At 46.8% G+C, this 14,830-nt stretch overlaps 1 protein-coding gene across 3 annotated transcripts in view; it reads right to left on the reverse strand.

Moving 5' to 3' along the window:
* The window catches only part of Atp10b (ATPase phospholipid transporting 10B (putative)), a 143,239-nt gene that overhangs the window by 60,095 nt on the left and 68,314 nt on the right, over nucleotides 1-14,830 (reverse strand). For 2 of the 3 annotated variants that reach the window (XM_069993949.1, XM_069993948.1), the window contains exons 2-3: nucleotides 7,340-7,638; nucleotides 6,045-6,239 (exon numbers count right to left, since the gene is read on the reverse strand). In XM_069993949.1, coding sequence (XP_069850050.1) covers nucleotides 6,045-6,239; nucleotides 7,340-7,617 — 473 coding nt within the window. In that variant the 5' untranslated portion in view covers nucleotides 7,618-7,638. Of the gene's footprint in view, nucleotides 1-4,471; nucleotides 5,172-6,044; nucleotides 6,240-7,339; nucleotides 7,639-14,830 lie in introns of those variants that run through there. The other variant, XM_069993950.1, reaches the window with a different exon arrangement.

The raw sequence follows: 14,830 nt of genomic DNA on the forward strand, positions 1-14,830 counted from the left end.
GAACCCTCTTCCACAATATTTTAGCTAACATTGTTGGATTGCCACCCTATTCCTGGTAGCATGCTCAGTGTCTTATATGCATTCCTTAATACCAAAAGCCATCTTGGATATGGTTGTAGGCAAAGGTCGGTTTATAGGTGGCATTGTAGAATGAGCCTGTAAAGACTTTAATTCAGTCCCAACCATCACCTTGCTCTCCTTTCACTGTTTTTTTCCTCCCCTAGAGGGTTGTGATCAGAGGAAATAGTAGAACGGAGAGAAAAGAACTTCTCCATGAACACACACACAGCTAAGATACACTAAAACACAATCAGTGCTAGAAGTTGGGTAGAAACAGAGGGTACTGCCATAGGAGGAAGTGGAGTTGTGATGCCAGGGAATTAAACCAGTGACTTATTGGTACACTGAGCTAAATGGTCTGCAAAGATGGCCTCCTTTAGTCCGACTGACCCTGGCAGGTGGGTGCTGCTGTCACTGGGGAATTCCAGGAGAGGGAATGGGGGCTCACGTGGCCCATTAGCAAGGCACAGGTGAGGGGCAGCATCTCTGAGCCATGGCCAGATCAGATGCAAATCCTCTGTGGCCACATGGTGGGACCATCCTGAGGTCATCCCTCATGGCCTTGTCCCCTAGTCTGTTTCTATAGTACAGTTATTTTCTGCCCTTTTGTCTGTCATCCGCATAGCTTGTCATAAAATAGTCCTGAGAGATTAGGATTCCCATGGGCCCGGCTGCTGAGGGGACAAGGTCAAACAGGTCATTAGGAGGGAGACTCTCCACCTCTGGAGGAAAAGTCAGACAGGAAGTGAAAATGGAGCCGGGTCATTCCGCTCTGAAATGGCTGACATTTCTTGGTTCTGGTTTTTCTGATGCTGGCAGGAGCCACGCATACAGCTGTGCAGGGCGGTGTGCTCCGTCTGGCTCCATGTCACTCCTCTATTGGCAGTGTCACTTCTTTGGAGAAAACTTCCCTTGGCCTCAACGTTCCCTGCTCCCAAAACACCTGGGAGAGTGCTGTGTGGATGAGCCTTGAACTGCGAGGCCTTGAGTGTACACTACCAAGATGGCGGCCGCACACTACCAAGATGGCGGCCACACACCAACTGGATGACTAAGGGAAGGATTTCAACACAGGGACCAAAAAAAAAAGCCAAAACCCACCCTGGATTTGTCTCCAATCACATTCTTCTTTCTGCCAGGCATGCTTTCTGAATACAAATACACATTTACTAAGCTAGCTGGAGAAATTCAAATCTCTTGCTGGGTAGGGTTTGTAGATTCATTAAATGGAGCCCTGGGAGAAGCTAAGCTAATACAATTTTGAAGCTAATCTCTCCTTGTAGTCATCCCATAAATCTGATTAATGGGTCACCTTTAGACCACAAGCACAGCTGCCATATTAAAAGAAAATGCTGTAACAGGATTGTAATGCTGTTAACAAGGCTTTCTTGCTGCTTGCAAAAAAAAAAAAGAAAAGAAAAGCAAAAAGACTTTTTTTCTTCCCCCACAGTAGAAACGAGTCTGGACTGAATGACGCGTGGGACTGTGTAGTGAGCAAAATTGTATGGTTGTGCCTTCTCCCAAAACTGAAACAAGAAAAAGGCATCAGTTTCTCAAGTAGGAGGAAGCGTGTGGAGTTGGGACCAGAGAGCTTTGGCATTGCTCCTCACAAGGAGCAGGCATTTTCTCCAATCTTGGCCTTGCATCTCCTGGTGTGGCACTGATATTTGGTCAAAATGATACCGGGCTGTTTCACTCCTCTTTTAAGATAATAATGAAAATAGATGAACTATTTCTGGCTCTCTCTGGGGCTCTCAGAGGACTGGTCGACTTCAAAGTCAGAGCTCAAGAGACAGCAGGTACAGAATGTTCTGAGCTGGGCATCTGCCTGCCTGCTGGTCTGTGGGAAACAATTTACATAAAGCCCCCCCAAATATTTTAAGTGATAAGCATGAGGATGTGGGGGTGGTCTCTGCCATCACATCTGCCACCACATCTGTTTCTTCTGCTCTTGGAGATTAGTTTCCACTTTTTCCTTTGGCTTTTGTCTAATAAACGTACATACCCATGGAGACCCTGACTTCCTGCTGGGCTCTGGGAAAACCCCATCTCCTGTCCCCAGAGAATGAGTCAGGGTGGAAATGTCACCCACTGAGACCCTCTGAGACACGAGAGGAGTTAGGAGGAAGCTTCCTAACTTTCGAGAGTCTTGTCATCAGATCTTTCTTTTCCCTCTTGGGGGTTACTCCACGCAGTTGCAGGGGCTGGCTCTGTTTCAGCCTCTTTGTCGCCACGAGGCAAGGTTTCACCAGGGTTAGGATGATTCAGGCACAGGGGTTGAATGAAGAGCGGGTTACCAAGCCTGGATCTAGAATGCCGCCTGACTCAGGCTGAGAGAGCCTGTCCATCTCAGGTCAAGTCAGAAGTGGAAACTCAGACTTGGAGATTTAGCTGATGTTCCTGAGCTAGTGACGGGTGGGGGGTGGGGGTGGGTGGGTGGAGATCTGGAGTATAGGCCACTGGCTGCACACTCAGCTTAAGATCATATCCCTTTTTCCTTTTCTCCTAGAGGAGGAATCTCAGCAGAACCTACTTCACCTGGTGTAGAGACTTCAGATTCCCAAGCTATTCTAACACAAAGTGAGGAGAAGGGAGTCACAGGCCAGACAGAGATTTAGAGCCCATCCAATAGGCCTGAGGTATTAGGCCTATTTGTTATTAGTTAGCAACATTGGAAACAAGTCATGTTATTTCAAATAGAGACATCAGTTTCTGACTCCTCTAATAAAACTCAGACAGTCTGGTAATAGATAGATACCAGGCTTGTTTCCATATAGTAACAATCCAGGCTGACTGAATGGCCAGTCCTGCCTACTGGGGGCCATGGTCTCCCCACAATCCCTTCTTCCTGTCAGAACCTCACACAAACTCCCGTGGTCGGTATGAATATGAGTCAGAGTGCTTCAGAAAACGGTTTAGTCCATTTCATTTAATTAGTTTATCTGTCCCCCATACTCTTACTACTTAACTGTAAGGGAAAAAAAAGAAGTTTCCACAACTTAGCTACTAAAAGTACTGTTAAGGTCCAGCAAATCTAGAGCAACACTAGCCTAATCCAAGATAAACACATGTCTTTTCTCAGTCCTTCATGGCCCACATATGCTATATGTCATGACATATAGCATACAAGTTTCTGGCCATGAATGTCTTTTCACAAAGTGAGTTTTGTTGAATAACTTTTGGGGAATCCCAGCGTGCTGCTGGAATTATATCCCCAACCCTACTGCCTAAATGATTATCTTCGTTTTCCTGTGTTCTCCACAATCTCTTTTGAGAACAGAACAGGAGAAAGCTGGCCTTGGCTGATCTGGTGATCAGCTAACTCTAAACCAGCACTAAGAAGATATTATTTGGGGGTGTCTAGACAGGACAGGCCAGAGTTCACAATGGCCCATGTGTACCCCCCCTTCCATCCCAAACCCAGGCTCCTGGCTGTACTAATATCAAAGGAGAAAAAGGTTGGAAAATCAGAAGTGACGAATGGCTTGGGTGCCTGGAGGGAAACAACACTTCCTCAGTGACTGGCTCTTGCAAGGAAAGCAAACATGTCTTCCTCTCTTTAGAATACCTCCACTCAAGGCGGAGGAAAAGAAAAAAAAATCAAAATCTCACCGTAGCTAAGCTAGCCAGTGTACTCCCAAACGTCATGAAAAGAAGAAATGAAAGTCCTTCAGTCGGAGGGAAAAGCTGTTTCCTTCTGTCCCTAAGGGACCTTAGGTGGGTGTCACAGTAGTGTCCCAGGGAGTTGGGTCTTTTTCCCCCGGAGTGTGAGAACAGACCCCCTAATGGCTCCGTCTGAGCAATGAACAACCACGTGTCACGAAGGATATTGAATACTGTGCAAGGTGGTCGGCCACACTATTCGTTTTGTTAGAGAACAGCATCAGAAATTGTCCTCAAGGACGGTATGAATGCTGGAGGATTTCCAAGCATTTTTTTTATATATATATTCCACACGTCCTTGCAGCTTGCATTTCCTGGCCATTCATTATACGCCACACACAGGCTAAGCACCCCCCACCCCCCAAGAATGACCATTCCCAGGAACACTGCAGGAATGAATGGCTCCCAACTTAAGAAGAGGAGACTAAGAGAGGTCGCTTCCCTGCCCCCTACTCCCCACAAAAAAAAGTCATGAGAGGGGAGCTAATGATGGACTCGGGCAAGATCCTCCTTTTCTAATATAATGCCATCCCCTCCCCGCTGTTCCCCTAAAACCAATGCCAAGATCATTTCCCACCAAAGACCTTCTGGTTTTAAAAGAGGGACCCCTATCTTCTTTCTCTTTGGCTTTTCAACTGTCATGGGCCTCGAGAGAACTGAACACTGATGCTGGAAATGACCCTCTGGGCCTCCACGCTCCTTCCTCCAGATTGGCTGGCCGGCCCAGGCAAGGCCTTGCTGCCCTTACCTGCTGAAGGCCAGGCATTCCCGGTTATTGATGACTTTGTCCGCTTTGTACCTGCGGAAGTCTTCCCACGCGTCCTTGACGGCCGTGACCACCAGAATGACACACACGGGGACGACGCTCACCCCGGGCTGGAAGGCGTTCACCACGGGGATGAAATTCAGAATCACCACGGCCACGAAATAGAGATTGGCGAAGCGGTGCAGCTGCTCGAAGAGGTTTTTGGGCACGAAGGACAGCACGGTGTATTTGCTGGTCTTAATCTGGTTCCCGCAGTAATGGTGGTTGGGGTTGTCTTTGTGGGGTTGGCCTTCAAAAGGCAGGTTGGAGACGACCAGCCGTTTCCTGTCCTCTTTCCTCTTCCGCTTCCTCCTCCTCTCCTTTCTCATCTCTGCTCAATCCTGCCTCTGCACTTTTCATAATTCAACCCTCATCTTTTGCTTGCCTTCTTTGCCAGGAAGTTTTCTTTCTTTCTTTCTCTTCTCTCCCTCTCTTCTCTCTTCTCTCTTCTCTCTCTCTCTCTCTCTCTCTCTCTCTCTCTCTCTCTCTCTCTCTCTCTCTCTCTCTCTCTCTCTCTTTCTCTCTCTCTCTCTCTTTCTCCCTTTTACAAAAGGAAAATTAAAAACAAAAGGCCAGCAGACAGCAGCAGGGCTTGCAGGGAAGGGCTGTGTATTCACCTGGCCACTTCCTCCTATTTATTCTAGACTCCACCTGTTGGAATGCTGACATCAATCACAGGTGTCTTCTGTTTTCCATCTCCTGGCAGCCAGGGACAGGTGCACCAACTCTGGGTCCTAAAACCTACCCGGTTAAGTTCTAAAAGGAAGAAATTTTTTTTCCCACCCAAGAGACTTGAGGTATTCAATATGGCACCGATTTTCATGTTGAAGGGACATTGTCTGAGACCCTCCAGAGAGAGTCTCCTGAAATTAATCTCCTGAGTTGACCTGACCATCCTAATGTTCAATTCTGGAAGTTTCAGGAATTAAAATTTCTATCTACTTCCTTTGGGCTTGAAGTCAGGGTCTGGGCAATGTCCTTGTGCTTTTTCATTCAAGGCTAGTGCTCTACCACTCAGCCTCAGCTCCACTTTTGGCTTTGTTTTGGTGGTTAACTGGAGATAAGCGTCTAACGGACTTTCCTCCCTGGGTTGGCTTTGAACTGGGATCCTTGGCCTCCTGAGTAGCCAGGATGACAGGCGTGAGTCACTGAGGTTAGGTAGATCCACCGATGTTCAGGGTTGAACACCCTTGTGATGGAGGAAAGGAGCGTTTTTCTAGGTTAAACCAAGGTTTCCAACTTTAGCGCTCTTGACATTTTTGACGACATAGTGATTCCTCGCTGTAACGTGGCATCTGTCGGTGTGGATGGACGTGTGCCCACAAAGATGCCTGGCGGTCATCCCCCGCATACCAGGGGCACCACTCCACCAGGATGACGAGAAAAATACATAGTACCAAGCGTGCCCTGAGTCATCAAAATCACCTCCCAACGAAGAATCCCAGAATTCAGTATACCTGAGAACAATACAGAGCTCAAGGCTCTGACTTGATCCCAAGAGGAACCTAGCACCTACCTTTTATAGATCCGGGTATTGGAACAGTTTATCTCTCTGTCGAAGCGGTGCCTCTTGAAGTCCTCCACGCCGTCCTTGACCATGATGATGGACAAGACGATGGCCAGTGGTAGCATGGTGATTTCCCGGTGGAAGACCTCCATGGCAGGCATCCAGTTCAGGACCACCAGCAACAGGAAGTAGAGGTTTGCCCATCTGCGGGGGTGGAGGGGGAGGGATGAGCAAGGTGTGAGAATCTTGGAGAGGAAACCGGTGCTGGACTCCCCTGTCCTCCCTCCTGTTGGTCCTTTAACCAACTGAGATGACATTCCATTTTATCTCTGGTATTACATCATTGGGTTTTTAAAATGTGTTTTGGTTTTGGGTCCCAGTCCTGGGGCTTGAACTCAGGGCCTGGGTGTTATCCGTGAGCCTTTTTTTTTTTTTTTTTTGTGGTCAATGCTAGCATTCTATCACTTGAGCCACAGCTCCACTTCTGACTTTTTGGTGATTAATCAGGTATTTTCCCTGCCCAAGCTGGCTTCAAATTGCAATCCTCAGATCTCAGCCTCTTGAGTAGCTAGCATTACAGGAGTGAGCCATCGGCGATCAGCTGGAACTGGATTTAATCTGTTTCTTTGATGGGCTTCCTGGACTGTTTTGCTCTTGTGCCAAGTGGACATAGTTCATTGACAGGACTCATAAAATGATATATATATATATATATATATATATATTTGTTAATATTAAATTATATTAGTTAGGTATTTATTAGATAGTTCTGAAGCCTAGTAGTTGCTCAATATTAACTATAAAACTTGATAAGTTTTAATTTTATGCCAGTACTGAGGCTTGAAGTCAGAGTCTTGTACACACAAGTGTCTGCTACCATTTTTACCTGCCTGCCTTCCCTGCCATTTTGCTTCTCCTTTCACTCAGCAAAGACTTTCTATTTTTTCCAGGTTATATTTCAATCATTACCTCAAAGAAGTCTTATCTGACCTCTTCAGCTCTGCCCAGTCCTTCCCTGTAAATCCTCACGCAACCTCTCCTTGGCAGGACTTACCGTGTTTATACTTTGGTACGCGTTGCTGTAATTTAAAAATAATGTCTGTCTCTTTGGCTAGAAAACACTCAATGAGTTTCTTTGGTCCTCCACCATCCAACGCACAAGCTGATATTTACTGACTGAATACACAAATGAGTGAATCACATCTTGGGTGTATGCAGAGGAAATATGGCCCAAAGGGAACAGGCCTCCGGTGAGCCACAAACGCTGGCTGGAGCTGATCTTTGTCAGGACCAGGGCTACGAACCTGTGAAACTGCTCCCACAGAGACCGGGGCAGGAAGGTGAGAGGGGTGTATTTGGTTGTGCGGATGGTGTTGCTGGAGTAGCTCCTGCAGACTCTCTCCCAGTCCCGGTGACACAAGCTGTTGTTGGGGAACACCACCCGCTGCCCGGTCAGGCTGCAGCTCTGCCTGTGCTCTGACGCCAGCAGCGGCGTGGTCTCTGATGGAGACCTGAGGAAGCCAGGCCGGCCTTGCCACCGCCACCGCCACCGCCACCAGGACGAGTCCACAGAGACGGTCATTCCAGAAGCAGGTCTGAAGGCCTGGAGACAGACACGGTTAGACAGCATGGGTTGGTTGGTACAAGGCTGCAGGAGGTCGCTGTGGGTATGGGGAAGGGCGGCAGGTGAGGCCCAGGGCTCGTCCACGCAAGGCCCAATATCTGAGTCCTAGCTAAGTCCTAACCCATCTGCCACAGTTCCAGGCGGAGACACTGAGCAGATCAGCACACAAGCCACACGCACCACCGACGCTGTGATAAGCAGAAGCGTTGACGGCCCCGTTGGGGCAGTCAGGGCAAAGTAGAAATATGGCTGGCCCACGGGGGACCCTAATTCTATCTCTGGCTTATTCCTAGTACAGTGCCTCCTCCCACCTGGCTCCCTTTCAGTTTCCTTATTCACATTAAGGAACTCCATTCGTACTGAACTTTCCTCTTCTCACTGCTTTTTTGGGCTGGTTAATGGAAGAGAGAATCTCAGAGGGCTTTTCTGCTCGGGCTGGCCTTGAATTGTGATCCTCAAAACTCAGCCTCCTGAGTAGCTAGGATTATAGGTATGAGCCCACCAAGGCCTGGTTTATTGTTTGTGCTTTAGGGTTTCTTTGGCTCAGTGTGTGTGTGTGTGTGTGTGTGTGTGTGTGTGTGTGTGTGTGTGTGTGTGTGTGTGTGTGTGTGTGTGTGTGTGTGTGTGTGATATTTGTGATATTTGTGATATTTGTGATATTTCAGAGAAGGCGCTCTGGGGCTGAACCTTCAATGTTATTGAAATGAAGAGATTGGGTGGATACTGGCTTGATGTGGGAAACAAAGGTATTTTAGGTGGATTAGATTAGCACCTGCTTCTCATAATCCTATCCTTTATTTTTATTTTTAACAATGTAAGGTAGGCTTTCTTCAACATGAAACCCATAAGGGCCAAAACATAGCTCAAGTTGTAAAAATATTAAGTGTTTGCTAAAGAATGATTGTCTACTCAAGAGTAGATTTTTTTTTTTTTGGTTGTTCATGGGGTTGAACTCTGGGCCTGGGCACTGTCCCCGAGCTGCTCGGCTCAAGGCTAGTGCTCGACCACTTGAGCCACAGCGCCACTTCTGGTTTTCTGATGGTTTAATTGGAGATAAGAGTCTCACGAACTTCCCTGCCTGGGCTGGCTTTGAACCATGAGCCTCAGATTTCAGCCTCCTGAGCAGCTAGGATTACAAGCATGAGCCACTGGTACTAGGCAAGCATAGATTTTTTTTTTAAAAATTAAAAGTATGTCAGAGTGCATGCCTGTAATCTCGGCTACTTGGGAAACAGAGCTCAGGAGGACTGTGGTTTGAGGTTAGCCTGGACAAAATAAGATAGTAAGACCTTACCTCAGTAAATTAGCTGGGGGTGGAGGTCCCTGTTTATAATCCCAGCTATGTGGGAGGTGAGTGTAGGAGGGAGGATTGATTCATGGCTGGCCATGGTGCAATTATTTGAGACCCCAGGAGGGAGAGAAAAGATCTGTACAATTAAACTGAATCTATACTTCTCGATACAAAGCACATTATTCTGATATTGGAGAGGAACATTGTCCGTCAGTTAACCACAGGAATTCTCAAAGCAGTCTTTACATAAAGTGTATAAAGTGTACAAACACAATTTTCTCTTAAGATACCTGGGTAACAAACAACAAATACATTAGAAGAAAGGATCTGCGGCTGGCCCATCCCCAAAGCAACTATACCATAACTCTTGCATTGCAATAGTCTGGAATCAGTCCTCTTTTTTTTTTTTACACCACACCCAAATATTTTGTTTAATTAAATGCGGTCTGCCTTCAGTCAGTTTACCTATGAAAAGCTTAAATATTGACTCTGGTTTGGTTCAAAAGAATGGTTTTCTGACATTCAGGAGTTCCACCCCTTACTCTTTTAAAAATAGTCACAGATGGAAACGACTTTCCTTCATATAGAGACTGTTGATGCATTATTACAGCACTACCCTTCACCTCCTCCATCTGTATCTGCTGACTTGGGAGCCGGCTTCAGAAAACGTCACCCACCAGCATGTGTGGTGGTTCACAATCGTAATCCCAGCTGCTTGGGAGACAGAAGCAGGAGGATTGTGAGTTGGAGGCCAGCCGGAGCAAAGCGAGCAGGATGCTATGTTTTCTTTGAGTGTCTCTGCTCTACTCTTTGCCTAGTGTATGGCCATGTTGGGGAGCGCAGCCCCACACTTCATCAACCCGGGAAGAATATGCAAGACCAGGCAGTTTCCCGAGGCGTGACTTAGCTTTCAAGATGGCTACTGCAGGGACTCAGAACTCAACGATTCTACTCGGCTCATGGTCAAAAGGCCAGAAAGGGTCTGTGGATTTAGCTCAGCTGCAAAGGAAGTTGTACTGTGGAGAATCATTCAACATAGCACGGTGTCAGGACCCAGGTTAAAGGGAATTTATTACTAAAAGTAGAACCACCAAATGGGGTGCCCATGGCTCACGCCTATAATCCTAGCTACTCAGGAGGTTGAGATCTGAATATCCTGGTTCAAAGCCAGCCCAGGCAGGAAAGTCTGTGAGATTCTTATCTCCAATTAACTACCAGAAAACTGGAAGTGGCACTGTGGCTCAAAGTGGTAGAGTACTAAGCCTTGATGAGCATAAAAGCTCAGGGACAATGTCCAAACCCTGAGTTTGAGCCCCATGACTGACAAAAAGAAAAAAAGAAAACATAGAACCACCATATAATCCTGCTAGTCCACTCCAGCACATAGCTAAAGGAGAGATGCTTGCACACCTGTGACCATAGCTGAACACCTCACAACAGCTAAGATATAGAAGCAGCATCAATGCTCCACAACAGATGATTAAAGAAAGCGTAGCACACATGTACAACGGAGTATTATGCAGCCTGAAGGAAGAATGCAATGATGGCATTTGTAGGAAAATGGAGGGAACTGGAGATGATCATGTTAAGTAAAATAAGCCAAACTCAGGAATACAAATATGTTTTTGTTCATGTATGGAATCTTGAACTTTCCCCAAAGATGTCATGATCATGGGGAAGATTAACAGGTGGGAATGGGGGGGAAAGGAGATGGTGAGAGGCATGATTATTACATTTTATATATATATATATAATATATATTATATATGATTACAAAATTATATATAGAATTACATTACATATAAAATATATTTAAACATGTATTTATATATATGTTAAATATGTAAATATAGGGCTGGGAAGGTGGCTCAGTGGTAGAGTGCTGGCCTTGTATGCCTGAGGCCCTGGGTTCTAGTCCTCAGCACCACATAAGCAAAAAAGAAAAAAAAAGCTGGAAGTGGCACTGTGGCTCAAGTGGTAGAGCACTAGCCTTGAGCTCAAGAGCTGAGGGACAGCGCCCAGGCCCAGAGTTCAGGCCCCACGACTGGACCCCCCCAAAAAAAATACATAAATATACAAATACATAGTCTATTAAATATATAATATATGAAATATATGAATATATAATAATTTCACATATAAATATATATTTATGAAATAGCATAGTGAAATCCACTTGAAGATATTAGGAAGGAGGGGAAGGAAGGACTGGGGAAAAGAAAGAATAATCTGGATATGATGAATTTGATCAGAATACATTATATGCATGTTGTGAATATCACCCTGAGACTCTAGGATTCCATCAATTCATTGTTTTTTAAATAAAGGACATTTCTTTCAAAAAGATGAGTATAGATGTGTCAGAGTCACGCTCAGCCTGACAATTGGATAGAGCCATGCCAATCTTAGGTATCTTTTTTTTTTTTTTGTCGGTTGTGGGGCTTGAACTCTGGGCCTGGGCGCTGTCCCTCAGCTCTTCAGCTCAAGGCGAGCACTCTACCACTTGATCTACAGCACCACTTCTAGTTTTCTAGTGGTTTATTGGAGATAGGAGTCTCACGGTCTTTCCTGCCCAGGCTGGCTTTGAACCGCGATCCTCAGATCTCAGCCTCCTGAGTAGCTAGGATTACAGGCATGAGCCACCGGCGCCTAGCTATCTTAGGTATCTTGATGGCAGAAGGAAGACCTTCTATGTCCTGCAACCACTTGGACACCCTGCCATCACATCTTAAGGCACGACAGCAGCTCCCAAACCCAGTCCTCTGAGCGAGGCTGCCAACAGCAAGGTGTCAGCATGTGCGTATGCGCATCTGGCATGGTCTACAGCGCAGACACGTAAGATGCTTGAGACAGACGTGAGCCACTTGTCTCTGTTTAGAGATACTGCCGCTCTCACAGTGGAATCTGCTATAGTATAGTTGCCCCGTTCCTGAGTCCTGGAATGACAGCTACTCGCTGAGGGACCCGAGAGAACTCTTGGATGATGAGAGAGACCTGTGGCTTCTGGAAGGGTGGCCACACTGGTGTTCCAGAGGGCATCTACGACCAGAGCGGGGTCCTCGATCAAGGAGCTGAGGGGAGGGAGGCTCAGCCATGCAGACTCTGATCCAACAAAGGTAATGCGCAGGCCGGCAATGGGGCGCTGGATAAAAGGCATAGAGGAAGTGACAGAAATTGTCTGAAGAAAACGTGCCAAAAAGATATGTTTCCTGGGATTAGTAGCAGTGGCCATTTAGAGAACCGGAGCTGGGGGGTCTGGAGGCATTTTGGATCTTATATCCAAGAATGACAAATAGGAGGCTGCACTCTTGGCTCAGACCTTAGAATCAGCAGCCATGGGGAGTAAAGGGAGGAGGGGTGGGAGGAGGGGGAAGGAGGAAGGGAGAGATCACCCTGGGAACCAGTCCTAACACCTGCTGAAGTTAGCAGTGGTCACCGAGCAAGTGGGAGACACTGCCTAAGACTCTACTTACCCTCCACGGGAACCTAGAGCAGCCCTCCTCCCTTTCTTTCCTCTCTCTATTCCAACCTCCACCTCCCCTGTACCTCCCTGATGGAGGGTAAACGATCTGGGGAAATAAAGAGACAATACAGGCCAGCTTTGCTTTCGGAGACAGGTACGATCGGATGCATAATTTCATTGTTTAATACCCCTCCGGGCAGAAATGCGATAGCCCTTAAAAAGTTGTTTCATAGATTCTTTTTGGCTTGTTTTACTGATAACATAATGAAGTTGGGTCTAATGAGAAGGGACTAAATTGCACACAAAAGCTGAGCTGAAGGGTAGAAAAAGTTGTTCAAAGTCCGTAGGGCTGAAAGCAATTAAAAGGCAAGTTCACACAGGCAGGGCTGGCGAGCTGGGACCTGGGAAATGTGGGCTGGGCTTTGTCAAGGTCAAGTGCTCTGGGCTTCTGGTTTAGTACAAAGACAGGGGAATAGATTTGTGAAGTGGGGTGAGAAACATGGATGCTAAGGAGTTGATTCTAGAGTTTTCTCAGGCAAGAAACAGGCTGTGACCAGCCACTGAATTGTTGGAACACCAGTACATCTCAGTAAAGAAATCACGTGTCTCCTGGAGGAAGGTTCTGGAATACCTTCGCAAGGCACCAGAGACCTTATGGCTCCTCTTGCTGCAACCCCAGCCTAATTATTTTCTGCTGGCAAATCTAGCAACAGTAATTGAAACCTTTATTTCCCATTGGTGCGATCGCATAACTGCTTATGGAAACTTCATATGCCATAAAAATACCAACGCGAATCATGGAAGCAAATGAAGGGGGGAAAATAGGCCCCTTCGAATACCTGCTTCTGCAAACATTTATTAAAGAGATAAAAAAAAAAGAAAATTGAATGGCGAGCGGAAAGGTCGCAGTGTAATCTTTTTCTTTCTTTTTACAACACGGAGTGAGTGCAATGAAGTCTCTGGCTCTCCAGGGTTCTCTGAGCTGAATCCAAATTAAAGTCAACTCTCTCTCAGATTCGCCTAGAAATCAGTCATACCTCAGAGGTTCTGCAGGCTGGTTTGGCCATGAAATCTAGATCCTGGTCTGGAGATAGAAAATACTCCTGGCCATTATCAGTCTCGCATTTGCAAGAGGTTCAGGTCAATTCTCTGGAAGGTTCTTTTCTCTGACTGTAGCTCTTCTCCTGAGTTTGTGGACCTCCCCCCCCTCCCTGGCCCCCTTCTCAAACTATCCTCTGTCCAGCCTGGGGACTCCTTTGATTTGACATCATATCTGTTCTTATCTTTGCACGAGAATGATTGCTCAGGTGGAGAAGTGTGAATGTTGCCTGTCCATCACAAAGGCAAGACTATTATAGTCTGTGACTCAGCCCTCCGCCCTGCCTTTCTGAGTGTTGATGGCCCTGGCTGGGTCCCAGGTCACTCTGCTTGGAACTGGCATGATTTCTGTAAGTTGGCCAGTTGTAAACAGGAGCTGGGATTGCTGGGAAGTCTGTGAGTTTGTGTGTGTGTGTGCATGTGTGCGTGTGTGCGTGTATGTGTGCGTGCATACGTACACATGTTCTTTATGATAAGAATACAGCGGAAATATGGACAGTTACCAGGTGGGCTTTTCTAGCTTGGGGACCCAAGGCTTCAGAATATCTGGGGGCCCATGGAATGGGGTGTTCTGTTCCAACCGGATGGGTGACACTTCCTGGATCATGAACGTCCACGGGAGGTCAGGGTGACGTGGACCTGACTGAGAATCCTGATTAGTGTCAAGGGGAACATAATATCTCCAGGAATTAAGTCTCTATTGTGGCCACGCCTCAGACAAAGCGCACCCTTTGCTGCTATATTCCCGCAGCATCAAAAGGGGGCGTGGGCTGGGCAGGGTACAACTCAGGATTGTCAGGAACTGCTAAACCTCTGTAAGTCACCTTGCCTGGGAGATGGCAGGAAGAAAAACTGTGAGAAGCCCCTGGGAAGAGGCTGAGGATCTAGACGTGGGCGCCGGTGCTGGCCTGCCATGGTGGCCGAGTTCTAGCTGCTGGGTAAGCTCACAGGTGGGCTTTGCAGAGAAAGCCCCAAGGAGTATTACAAGCCCAGGCAAAAGGTTACAGACCCCCTCCCCCCATGACTTCCCACAGCTGGATTCCAATGGCTGACACAATCCATGATGGTCCCTCCCCGTTAGACCCTTTCTGACCTCTCATAGCAATTCAAATCCCATTTGTTGCAAATCTTAGTTCTGCTGCTTACTAGCTGCAAGGCCTAATAACTGCTCATCAAGTTCCTCAGAATACCTAGATGGTAGGAGTGGGATCTGAGCACAGAGGCTCAGGACTAGGCCAGTACTATACTTCCAAAGCCCTGTTCCAGTGCTTTTTCTGCTTTAGTTATCTATTTATTATTTTTTTGAATAGGCTCTTGCT

The sequence above is a fragment of the Dipodomys merriami genome, unplaced genomic scaffold, assembly GCF_024711535.1.
Source record: "Dipodomys merriami isolate MVZ:Mamm:240054 unplaced genomic scaffold, mDipMer1.0.p SCAF_44, whole genome shotgun sequence".
In the NCBI taxonomy this organism is placed as follows: Eukaryota; Metazoa; Chordata; class Mammalia; order Rodentia; family Heteromyidae; genus Dipodomys; species Dipodomys merriami.